The following is a 13361-nucleotide window of genomic DNA, read 5'->3' as shown; positions in this document are numbered from 1 at the left end:
CAAATTATGGTAGTGGTCGACCGGTTTACAAAAATGGCCCACTTCATCGGATTAGAAGGAACAGCTGCCGCAAAGGACGTGGCTACAGCCTTTACAAAAGAAATATGGAAGCTACATGGCTTACCAACAGAAATTGTCTCGGATATGGATTCCAAGTTCGCTGGAGAATTTTGGGAATCCTTGTGCAAAACACTAAGTATAAAAAGAAGGATGTCTACAGCATATCATCCCCAAATAGATGGACAAACTGAGCGAACCAACCAAGTGCTGGAAGGTTACTTGCGAAGTTTCGTCAACTATGATCAGGATGACTGGTACCAGCTCCTACCGTCAGCCGAACATGCTTATAATAACTCGGCAACCAATGCACATGGACTAACCCCTTTCTACGCAAACTATGGTTTCCACCCACAAACAGAATGGATGAAGGAACACGAGGCGCATAATCCAGGAGCCACACTTTATGCGAACTGGATAAGAACGATCCATGAACAAGCAAGGCAATCACTTCAACAGACACGAGAAGCTATGGCCAAATACTATGACAGAAAGGCCAAACAATAACCTGACTTCAAAATCGGTGACAAAGTAATGTTAAATGCAAAAAACATTCGCACGCGTCGGAAGTCGAAGAAACTGAGTCCAAAACTATATGGACCATTCGTGATCTTGGAGAAACGGGAAAACCGTGCCTGCAAACTCAACATTTCGGATCGATGGAACATCCACCCAGTGTTCCATGTATCTCTGTTAGAACCTTACAGGGAGTCGGTACGCGCCAACCGACAACAACCTCCCAGAGAACCCGAGGACATTGAGGGCGACTTACAATAGGAGATAGAAAAAATAGTAAGAAGCGAAATACGCTCTTACTGAAAAAGAGTACGTAGTCGCTACCAGGAGGTACGTGAACTATGGTACTTCGTTAAATGGCAAGGATGTTCTGAAGATGAGAACACCTCGGAACCTGCCATGGGCATGGATAACGCAAGAGAAATGGTGGATGAATTTCACCGCGATAACCCAGAAATGCCACGGCGGGCAGAGGAAGGACGATGAGAAAAAGGTTTTCCTGCCGTAGCCAAGCAAACGCGGGAGGTTTTTTACCCTACTCTTATCGGGTCCTAAAAGAATTAATGTTTAAGGTTTAATAATTAGTTGCGTTAATTAAATTTTTTAATTTTTATTTGAATGTACCAAAAAAGGCATTCGGGACGAAGCCTTAAGAGGAGGAAGCTCATGTTAGGAATACCGAGATCCGATACCTAGGAACCACCCTAGGTAGGGTAACCTCTCCCAAAATCGAAATCTCAGGTCTCCAACACCCCCCTCCGGCCCCCTGACGGGGCCCGCGCGTCATCATACATATCGATCTAAGTTGCATCCTATGAGTATTATACCACAGAATCGAAGGTGTTAAAATAATACCGTATACGTCGCCGCCGTCCGTCCGACCGGATCCTGTTCGCAGGATTTATAAGAGGGGACCTTCGGCTAGGTCTGGGAAGTATAACGGAGTGAATCCGTCAACTACCCAGAAAGTTACTAGGCTTCAAGAACGAGATATCTTCGGCATAGGCCGTAAGTAACGGGACGTTTTCGCGCAAAAAGATGATGATGAATAGTAAAGGATCTTAATGAAAGACCAATACATTCACATCTACCCTACGATAACCAGAAGAGTCTGGAACTCCTGAGAATACTACCATCGAACCCAATGAAGTTCGAGGAGTGTTACAACTAGGTTCCGGTACATACTGCAACCGAAGGGGTGACTCCCAAACCGGTAACAGTAACCAGAATCCTATTACCCACGGCAACCAAGGGTTACCGACCAAGGGATTATCTACCAATCCTATGGAAAGGCTTCCTGCAGGCAAGTAGGAAGTCCTCCGGAAAAGACCTATCGGTTGGGTATGGAGTTATGAAGAGTTGAAGTTAGATGACCTAGAAAGTCGGTAATAACAACTATCTTTGTAGATGTAACCCGCAGACGAAACTGATCATTTCGTCGACAAGGGAGACGATTGGAGCCAACACAGTTCGACTTGAGAATTGGGCCATTTGTTTAAAAAGACTCTCACCATCGAATAATTACTATTGGAAATAGCATGACTTCCAAATAGTCATATTATAATTATCAAAGAGGGTGTGATGATTTTCAGGGTCTCCAGGTGTTTGCACCTTGGAAGAAAACCCGACGTTGCGAGTTATATTGGAAAAAGGTACATGGTTGTATGTTAGTTAGATGTAGTCCACGAACACTCAGACGCGGAATATAAATATCGAAGTGCCTCCCAAGCTTTAGACATCATCAAGCAACGGAGAAGAGACCTTAACGATATAATATTATTCTTACGATTTTACTTTACTTTACCCTACTTTACTTCGCTCTTAGTAGTCATAAACGAAATGAGTGAAGTCCGAGCCTTCCTAGACAATCTCCGTCTATAAAAACGAATCTCGATCGGCCCAGACAACTCTGAAGTCTATCAGGTTGTCTCCGCCTAACAGTTTTGGAATACATTGTGGTTGCTGGAATAATTCCCAATAATAGAATAATGATTGAAACCCGGCTACCCAGAGTAACTAAGAGTTGCTGACCATGGGATTATCTGTCAGTCCAGTGGAATAGCTTCCTGCAAATTAGTAGGAAGTTCCCTGGAAGATATCTGTTAGTTGGGTAGGAAGTTATAAAGGTTTGAAATCAGGCAACCAAGAAAGGTTGTGATGACGACTACATTCGCAGATACAACATGTAGATGAGACTGATCATTTCATCAATAATGGAGATAATTGGGACCAACCCAGTTCGACATGAGAACTAGGCTATAAGTGTAAAGACTCTAATGATTAGGTAATTATTATTGGGAACAGCATAGTTCCTAGATAGTTATATTGTAATTACCGAAGGTGTAGTGATTTTCAGGGTTTTCAGGTGTTTGCACCTTTGAAGAATACCCGATATTGTAAGTTACAATCAGAGAGGTACATAGTTGTATAATAGATAGATGTAGTCCGTAAACACTCAGACACGGAATATAAATATTGAAGTGCCTCCCAAGCTTTTAGAAATCATCAAGCAATGGAGAAGAGACCTTAACAATAAAATATTATTTTTACAATTTTATCTTACTTTACCTATTCTACTTTGCTCTTGGTAGTCATAAATGAAACAAGTGAATCCAAGCCTTCCAAGACAATCTCTATCTGCAGAAACAAATCTTGGTTGACCTAGACAACTCTGAAGTCTATCAGGTTGTCCCCGTCCAACACCAGGCCAGTTTATTATATATGAGATTTTATGGTACTAGTACTCGGGAGTGTCAGTAAAAACTAGAAAACACTTCTACAATTTCATATAAATCACTGAAGATAAAAGAACTATGTTTTCTGATTCTTACTGACCTTCTAAGCAAGGTATTCCCACCAAAGTGAGTCCACGTCAGCTAGAGAATTCCTATTCTGGAAGTCTGCATTCCTGAAAGATAGTATGGGAATTGTCTCTGGAGGGTGGACTTGCTTTGATATGAGCTGTTATCCTTCTCTCAAGTGGTTCGTGTAAAAAAACAAAAAAAACAAACAACAGAGTTAGCTAACGTTTCATTTAAATGAATAGAAAGTGCTCGAAGAAAACCTGGATGCAATGGAAGCAGAAGAGGAGAGAATTCTTACCTCAAGGGGGGCTTTGGCAGGCACTATAGTTGGGAGGTGAAGAATTCTCACAACTTGGACAGTATGTGAGGCATGGGAGATGTTTACCCGGGAGCGTGCAGAGGTGATGAAGAAATCCTTTTGGGTATTGGGGTTAGTGCTTCCAATCAATGGCTCCTGTGATGAGGAAATTAGCATAAACAGGCTTGATTGTGCCTACCTGCAGGAGGGAATTAAGGATTAGCAAATTGGGGTAAATCCAGGGATAGATTTAGATGATAATTTGATAGAGTTGCCTGAGGTTGAAGATGATGAGGACGGTGTATTCTATGAGGAAACATGTTAGTGTAATCTGAAACTGATATTGCGCAATAGCCTTGGTGTAAGCAACTTTAAACTCACCTCTTAGCGCCGTTATCGATTATTTCGGTTTTTACGGTATTCGAGTTTTTACGGTAGTTGTATTTAGTTAAAAAGTTGTGTTGAGCTCCGGAGTTACTATGATATGGCAAGCCACAAAGTTATATTAAACCACAAAGTTGTATCATGTTAGAGAGTTTGCGCTGCAAGACCTAGGTGGCCGGAAAACCGGTTAATATATGTTAAGCAAATTTTCGTTACCACCTGGTAGAGGTGTAAACTGCAGTAAAGGAGACCTGGATTACCTGACCGTGAAACCCAACCAAAGATCACGCACACGATGGAATTGAATGCAGTGAATAATCCAATTGACCTGGATCCCGCATACGCTGGAGCTGACCGAGGCTCTGTACCTCCTCTAGCAGACTCTGAGACTCGAAGAGAGGGAACTTAGGCAAGAAGAAGAGCAAAGTCTCTCAAGTGGTCCGAATGGATGGATCGTGCTCTCGTTCGTCAAGTCCTAGCCACTGATCCTATCAACTGCAGGTGGGGGAATACAGTAGCCAAGTGGAGCGAGGTTTCTCGGATTTTGCAGGAGTTGAAACCGCAACCAATAAGCAAAACCTCTGAGTCCTGCTTGCAAAGAGTGAAAAAGCTTGTTGAGATTTATAAGATACGTAATAATTTGTCACTTAGGATAAAATATAAGGACATATATTTACCTATATGAATAGAAAGCAGAGTTGGCTTCTCTTAAAAAGACTGGTACAGATGAGGAGTTTGGCGAGTTTGAGCTCAACATGTTTGAGCTCAGTACCCGCTGGGACCAAAGCAGTATCGATCCTGGGACCAGAAAGCTTGCTCAACTTCATGCCGCTCAATTGGAGCTTGATGGAAAGAGGGTACGAGATGACTCGATGAGGGGGTTAGTAAGGCGTCATGAAGAGGAGGAGAAAGATTTGTCTGATTCAGCTACCGGCAGTGGGGCAAGAACAAAGCCCAAGAAGAGAGCCAAAAACCTTCCTGCTAAAAATGTTGAGAAGATCCTTCTTGACTTTGCCGAGGGTATGGAGGAAGACAAAAAGGAACTAAAGGAGATGGAGAAGAAGGCTGATCCAAAGCATGATGATCTTATGTATGGTATCTTAGGGCTTACAGAGGAGATTCGGGAGCAAAGTGAGCGTTGTTCTCATGATGCCTACTTGGAACGGGAGGCAAAAAAGGAGGAGTTAGCTATGATATTGGAGGCACTACGAAAGGACAATGAAATTTGAGCCAATAGGCTCCCCTGCTTATAATAAATTGGTAAAGTGCAAGGAATACATGGTAACGAGATTTTTGACTCATCCCAAATATTTTCTGAGTACCCAAGCACCAAGTAGACCAACCCCCCCCCCCCCTTATTGTAATTCTATTCACAGCACTCCCATTAACTGAAGTAGAGGAGATCTTATATCTCATATTCGCTTAGATATTGTGATGGTAACTGAACCCCGAATCTCCATGCCTCCGTTGGATGTACTGGTTTTACCTTCTAATTCATGGTCTATTCAGCTGTTAAATGAGTGCACCCTAATTAAGCAAGTTATTAGAGAATAGAACTTACTTCATAACGGCTATATATTTTGGAATGTTGGGTACAATGTGCTGCCAGATCATTGGTAGCTGTGGGTAGTTTATCAACTATCCGTTGCCAAAATTCCGATTTCTCTTCAATTCCTGCAACATCAGCCTTTCGGTTTCCAAATCATCCATTCTGACGTAATCCTCTTCTTCAGGTTCTCTCTTCCTCTTAAGTCCCTCCCCTCTGCCCCCAACACCACCATCAATCCTCTGCTTCGCAAGTACTGCCTCCCTCTCCTTCCTCATGCTCTCCCTCCCCACTCCAATCTTCTTCTTCAACCTCTCATCAATCCTAATCTTAGCTTTGGGCGGCGGAGTGATGGAGGTATTCAGACTTGGGGTTGAGGAACAATTATAAAGGTTTTTCGAGTCGAAAAAATTTAGCTCTTCCAATCGGTGGGGAACTCGAGCCTGGTGGCTGCGGCCTAGATAACTCATTCCTATTCATATAGTAGGAAGAGGGGTGTTAGACCTGTGCTGTTAGGATGGGTATCAGTTTACCTTGGAGAGGGCGGGGACGTTATGGGGCAGACGGAAGGAGTTTGAGGAGTCCTGAGTGGTGCGGTTAAGGCAATGTCACTACCTGTAGACCTGGAAATAGAATCTTTAACGTCTCCTCTTGATCCCACATCAGGGTTTATGGATAGGAGCGTAGGACGGCCATCAAGGCCCGCGACGACAGTATCAGAATCACCAATCCCGAATCGTATCTCCATCACACACCGGTCTCTATATTCAGCGGAGGGCGGAAGAGGCGCCAGGCGGCCAGAATCGACATTGTCCAGTTCCAGTATGATCTGCACAGCTCCATCACACCCGTTGGAGAGAGCCAGCGAAGATGAGGTTTGGTCCTTGTTATCCGGCATAGCGGTGGGGGCATCTTTCTGTTCCGAAAGCATCCTCACTACCGCCTTATGCCTGTACCTAGCTGCCTAAAAGAGTGGCATCCAGCCTGATGCGCCTGCCTGGTCGGGGTTGGTGTCTAGGCTTGCATGAAGATCCACTAGCGAGCTGACGTTAGAACCTATTAGCAATATCTGTCTCCCGTCGTGTATCTTCCCTCTTACGCAATGTAGGTCTCTTCAACCTCTGGACCTCTATAGCAATACAGGGCTGAACCAACCAATTTCCCCCTATCAAACTCATGAAACCAATTCCAATATTCCTCCATTCGTGAAAGCCAGCCTCCCAGCTCCTTGACCCATTGCGTTTGAATGTCGTAGTGCCATCTCTGCCAATGGGGTTTGAGTGGAGAAAGAAAGGCCAAAATTTTCGGACTTCTCGTTAGCTACCCTATAGTTATTCGACACATTATTAACCAAAAATTTTGTATTAAAAGAGTTGATGTTACCTTTGATGTGATATTGTGACGTTTTGTATTTGTAGCTGTTTGAAGGCGCGGTAGATGCGCTTGTGAATGGTCAAAGAGAGTTATTCTATGAGCCGGAAGTCTGCTAAATCTCTATCTATCAATTAGCTAGACAACCTAACGAAGGAGAAACCAAGGGCTAAGAAGGGGGAATACTCTTAATTGTGAAAATATTCCATTAGTGTAGGTGGTTCTAATAGTACTTCGTCACCAGGATTTTCTTCATTTGCGTTCAGCCCCGGCCGATCAAGATTTTGAAAGTATTGTGTAATTTACGGCTAGTGAAGATAGACATGAGCATTGTTAAGAAGGGCAGCAACCCTAAACTGAATTCCCACCGGCTGTAACAAATGATTTTGGTTTTCAACATAGTCTAGGAATCCAAATGTTGATATCATTTCCTTAAATGCCCATTCAGCTACAATTCTTAACCGTGACATTGACTGATTCTATTGCTCTTGGTCTTTAGTTATATGTGCCCTCTGATATGATGAGAGAAGGAAAGAGTTAAAGCTATATGCAGAGTCACCATATATCTGCAGGGGACTACCATCTGGTGATCGTGCATGCTGTTGTAGTCTAGTTAGTAAACCTGACTCTTGCCAGAGAAACTCATCATTTCTCCTACCATCAATTGGCCCAAATAGATGACTGATTAGCCCGTCAGGTGTTACTATTGCATAATATTTGAGGCAGTGTTTACTCTTCCACCCATTGTAACAAGTTCTTTGCCTGCATGCTGGACGAGCAATACCTCGTATAGTTCCGTCAATGAAACCCTACACAGTCCCTATTGGAGCCCCCTTACGCTCAACTACATGTGCATATTGAGCTAACTTTTGTGGAGTTGGGCGGATGGGATCCCATTCTAGTAGGTGTTCCCAGTGTTCATGAATTAGCTGTTGCACTAGAGTACCCATATGAGAAACTCTCTCCACAGGCCATCCAAACTTTATTGCTAAATCACTTAGCCTATTGGGATAGGCAAGTCGAGCAAGTAGCATACACAAGGCAGTTCGGCGATCCTCTATCATTCGATTATCTGTTCGAATCACAACTGGTAGTTGTAGAGCGACAACTAATTCTTCTATTTCCTCGCGAGTAAAGCTATTCAAATCTTTGTAAGCACGTACTTTAATTATAATTTTGGCTCCTTGCTACATACCGAAATAGATTCCTCCATTCCCCCTCATCTAACATGTCCAAATCAACCTGCCCGCCATCGCGCAAAGCACCTCGCTTTCGGCTATTATCATGCACTAATGCGGTCCGCAGTGCCTGGAGGGCAGTCAACTGCCGCCTTTTTCGAGCATGGAGAAATTGAACTGTGAGCATTGAAAGAATAGAGACTTTCTGAAACCACTCTGGACATGAGGCAAATGTCACTACCAACCCGCCAGTTCACTAGCATTTGACACCTGATGCGAAATGGTAACCTCCTAGTAGAGGCTTCACAGAGTAAGATAGGCTTCAGGCTCTCTTTCATAGACTTCTCTTGCGTTCAACTGATCTTCTCGTTTGTCGCTATGGAACACTTGTTCGTACTGCCTATAATCTCATATGTGATGATGATGACACACAGTCAGCTGACTGCCAAGCGACCTATACCTCTTGCGCAAACTCATCGCAAGACCTAGGTCTCTTTTCCGTTAACTCCCACCTAGGTCTTACAGCGCAAACTCTCTATTGAGCTGTTGGTTGCGAGCGAGCTAGCAGCTAGGAATTATGGCGGCCAGCCACAACCTTGGCACGAGTAATTTCTAACCCCACCAGAAGATGCCATTCTGGTGGGTTTGGTGTATACGAGTATAATTTAGGCGAGATTTTGTGGTTGTGGTGTTGAAAAATGTGCAATTTTCATCCGGGAGGAAAATAGAGGGAACGAAGCATGTTAGCCCACACACCTAGTTACTCGAGTAGACTAGAGTTTCTTGTACCTTTCTTTCTTTCTTTCTTTCATCTACACCGGATGTTATGAGTACGATAATAATTAGAAGCATCGATCAAACATGGGAGACTCATAAATTACAGAGCTATTATATATGACACATGCATTCCCTATCATACGGATTCATCCCGATAAAGCTTTGTTATGTTATTGGGCTTAGGGCATGGGGTAAGGTTACACCACGTAACCATCCTCATCCAGTCCCCTTGGCAGTTCCCACCATAACAACTCATCAACCCTCTTCCCCAGCCCTTCTGAGAATCTACTGATCATACCATGATATCACGCTAGCTCACGATTTCATAATATAGAAAAACCATGGGTGTTACGGGTCTATGGACGATAGCAAACCCCTGTGCGCGCCCCGTTAAGCTCGAATCACTTGCTCGCAAACGTCTCGCCGTCGACGCCTCCATCTGGATCTACCAGTTCCTTAAAGCTGTGAGAGATAAAGAAGGACACGCGCTCCAGAGCTCGCACGTAGTTGGCTTCTTTAGGAGGATATGCAAGCTCCTTTTCTTCGGGATTAAACCGGTTTTCGTGTTCGACGGTGGTGCGCCGCCGCTAAAGAGGCAGACCATTGCCGGGAGGAAGGCCCGTAGGGAAGGGAGGAAGGAGGATGCTAGGAGGACTGCTGGAAGGATATTGGCCTTGCAGGTTCAGCGGAGTGCGGATATTGAGGCTGCGAGACGAAGGAACCGGAAGTCGGGGGATTGGGAGGATATACTTGATGGGGAACAGGAGCAGGGGCAGCCTGAAGGGGAGGAGGGGATTGGGGACGCGAGTCAGTTGGTTTATGTTGATGAATTGGAGCAGACCCTCAAGGAGCGGGCGAAAGCCCGTGGGTTTAGAAAGTCGGATCCCTATCACTTACCTGAACTCCCTGTCAGCATGGAGAGCCTGGGAGCTCCGAATGACCCGAGAGTCATGTCGCAGGATGATCTGGAAGAGTATGCCCGTATGTTCCGTGGCGGGGAGGAAGTCAACCTTTACGACTTTTCCAAGATCGACTTTGACTCGGATTTCTTTATCTCGTTACCCATGGCGGATAGGTACAATATCCTCAATGCTGCGAGATTACGTTCCAGGATGAGAATGGGGTTGGCGAAGGAGCAGCTCGACTCTATGTTTCCGAATCGGATGGATTTCTCTAAATTTCAGATTGAGCGGGTTAAGGAACGGAATGACCTTACCCAGCGCCTTATGAATCTCAATGGAAGAAGCGATCAGCCGGGATCTTATGACCCAACTAGGGTTGCTGGGGAGAAGGGAAGGGAATATGTTCTTGTTAAGAATGACGGCGTCGAGGGCGGTTGGGTCCTGGGTGTTGTCGGTAGTTCTGGGGCGAGGGAGGGTGAGAGGAATAAACCTATCATCGTTGATAATACAGAGGAACTCGAAGGCGAAGGAGAGGAAGACCCGGATGATGATGAGGAGTTTGAGGATGTTCCAGTTGAGGGCTTGAATAGATTACCGCACATTGAATCCCGCGATGATCGTGAAGGGAGCTATACGTACGATGTATTAGACGGCGCGGAGGCGCAGATGCTGAGGAGGGCAATTTACGAGAGCAAAAGAGAGCAAAATGGGTCGAATAACAAATGGAAGCTCTCGCCAGACCCGATTTCTGATACTAGTCTAGCTGAACCTACTAATCCTTTATTTCTTGGCGATGATGAACACTATGATGAGGACGGGGACGACGATCCATTCCCATTGGACTTTGTCGGTGAGGGACAAGGTAGCGATGAAGAACTGCAAAAAGCTATTCAGTTATCACTCGAGACCCATCGAGGATATCATAATACGGAGTTGGAATCAACCTTCTTTGGTCGCGATCTTAGTGACATCGCCGAAGAGGAAGAAGAGGACGAGCCCATTAATAATAAGGGCAAAGAGAAAGCCATCGAGGTGCCTGCAGTGGAAAAAGAGAAGCCACTACTGCTTGTAGTGCCTGGTGAGGATCCAGATTTCAGCAGAGCTATTTCTGAATCCAGGCGTATGAATGGTGGTGACATGCCGAGGGATTCCGGCTGGGGCGCCCCTGGTGAGAGTAGCAAGGGCTCCAGCTCTTCTGTTGTCCCGAAGAATCCCTTTGGAGGATTGTTGCCATTTGAGCGTTTAGACATGGGCAAGAGTATGCTATTTAAAGGGAAGAACCCGGAGGGGGAACCTAAAGAGATGGGGGAGGGCGGAGACAAGGGAGAGGATAAAAATGGAGGTGATTCTGTGCCACTACCGCCGTGGTTCACTGGGGGTCCAAAAAAAGATCTAGCAGAAGAGATGCGCTTGGCTAATCGCGATAGGGAACTCACTCGAGAGGAGAAGGAAAGGCAGGAATACGAGCTAGAGATGCAGAGGATTGCTAATAAGCGATATAAAGAACGGGATGTGGTGATGATTGATTCCGACGATGGGGAGGATAACGATGATGTGGTTATGCTAGATGGTCTATCTGAGAAGGGTGACTTGAACATGGACGATGTGGCAGACCGGTTAAGGACTCATCCGCCCGGGCCGATAAGCTCCCAACGGGAGGGCGATGAGGAAGAGATCGAATGGGAAGAAAGCGATCATGAGAGTGCACCAGCGACAGTGGAATCCGCAGCCGCACCAAAACCTTATCCTAGAGAATCGCCCCCACCCCCTGACCCTGATGGAGCTGAGAACGGAGTGCCTCGGGAGGCAACTCCACCACTGGAATATACAGACGACGAGGAACAATACGCAGAACCTGAAGACTTGGAATTAGCGCAGCAACTCGTTGCGGAATCGGAGGAGCATGCCCGGTTCGCCGCGGAACTAAATAACAAACCCCAGCAGCAAACTCGAGAGGGATATGAGCGAGAACTCCACACCCTCCGTGTACAGCAAGCTAAGGATCGCCGAGACGCTGACGAGGTCACGCAAGCGATGGTTCAAGAATGCCAGCAATTACTTACGCTCTTCGGAATACCCTACATCACCGCACCAATGGAGGCAGAAGCTCAATGCGCGGAGTTGGTTCGCCTCGGACTTGTTGATGGCATTGTTACAGATGATTCGGATACGTTCTTATTCGGCGGGACGAGAGTGTACAAGAACATGTTCAATCAAGCCAAATTCGTTGAATGCTATCTCGCCGGCGATTTGGAGAAGGAATACGCACTCGACCGGACAGGGCTTATTCGGATAGCGCATCTACTTGGCAGTGATTACACAGAAGGCGTGCCCACCGTTGGTCCCGTCACAGCCATGGAGCTCCTAGCCGAATTCGCGAGCGATAATGGCCTAACCGAATTCAAAGAGTGGTGGACAGCAGTACAAACCGGCTTGAGAAAGCCTGCGGACGACGACGATAACCCCTTCCGGAAGAAATTCGTAAGTTATCTCCTTCCCTGTTCCCCCCACCGCCTCCCGGGTTGACATCCCCGTCAGCGCAAAAACGCCACAAAAGTCTTCCTCCCAACAAACTTCCCAGACCCACGTGTCGACGAAGCCTATATGCATCCAGAAGTCGACCACGACCCCTCCCAGTTCGAATGGGGAATGCCAGACCTCGATGGTCTCCGGCGCTTTCTCATGGCGACGGTAGGCTGGTCGCAGGAGCGCACTGATGAAGTACTTGTTCCGGTCATCAAGGACATGAATACGAAGCAAGTTGAGGGTGCGCAGAGTACTATTACACAGTTTTTTGAGGGTAGGATGGGGACGGGTGCGGCTGGGATGGCGGGCGCGCCGAGGAGGAAAGTTAAGAAGAGTAAGCGGATGGAGAAGGCTATGTTAAGTTTACACGAGAGGGCCAAGAGGATTAATGGCAGTGGGGGGGGCACAGCGGGCGAGCAAGATGGGGATTTGGAGGATTGGGATGAGGGGGAGGCGGAAGTGGCGGAGAAGCCGGCAAAGAGGAAGAGAGCGTTAGCCAGGAGGAGCCGGGGGAAGAAATCTCTGGTTAACAACGACAGCGGTGAAGGTCGTGACGATGAAGAGCTCGGGGGAGAGGGGTACCGCGAGGAACAGGTCCCTGCTCCAGTCAAGAAACGCAAAACTACTACCGGAAGAGGGGGGAAATGATTGCATAGCCATGCCATATACCAGTAATGCTTGTGTTTTTTCTTTTTCTGATCAACACCATCGCCGTAAGCTAGTTGCATTGCATAGGTTGGTGTTTTGTTTTCGTGTTGCTTTAGTTTGGGTATCATAATGGTAATGGTATCGTATGTGTTTGGCGGTTTTCTTTGCTGGTTTGCTTGCCTTGAGTTCAGTTGTGTTGTGCTCTCCGGTGATGTAGCCGGATTGTAGACGGGTTAGAAGTGGGTGGGGGTGTGATGAGTGTCGGCGGTCTAAGGTAGACGTTGTACGTGATAGAGAAGTTACATTGAAGCCGTCACTAGGCTCTGGAATGCGGATATTGCGAGGTGTGGCAAT

The 13361-nt window shown here is 46.2% G+C and overlaps 2 protein-coding genes; both read left to right on the top strand.

The window, feature by feature from the left end:
- Nucleotides 1-9272: 9272 nt before the first annotated feature.
- GSTUM_00001714001 (uncharacterized protein) lies at nt 9273-10047 on the top strand (the record flags this gene model as incomplete). The annotated part of the gene is made up of 3 exons (XM_002835747.1): nt 9273-9658; nt 9708-9738; nt 9862-10047. 3 exons carry the CDS (start codon nt 9273-9275, stop codon nt 10045-10047), a joined length of 603 nt encoding a protein of 200 aa, XP_002835793.1.
- Nucleotides 10048-10049: 2 nt separating this feature from the next.
- On the top strand, nt 10050-13129 carry GSTUM_00001713001 (uncharacterized protein; the record flags this gene model as incomplete). XM_002835746.2 has 4 exons in its annotated part: nt 10050-10590; nt 10696-10865; nt 10917-12314; nt 12372-13129. The coding sequence occupies 4 exons, from the start codon at nt 10050-10052 to the stop codon at nt 13005-13007; spliced, it is 2745 nt and encodes a 914-aa protein (XP_002835792.1). The 3' UTR covers nt 13008-13129.
- Nucleotides 13130-13361: the final 232 nt, after the last annotated feature.

The sequence above is a fragment of the Tuber melanosporum genome (genome assembly GCF_000151645.1).
Source record: "Tuber melanosporum whole genome shotgun sequence assembly, scaffold_116, strain Mel28".
In the NCBI taxonomy this organism is placed as follows: domain Eukaryota; kingdom Fungi; phylum Ascomycota; class Pezizomycetes; order Pezizales; family Tuberaceae; genus Tuber; species Tuber melanosporum.
This window is presented reverse-complemented; position numbering and strand designations above follow the sequence as displayed.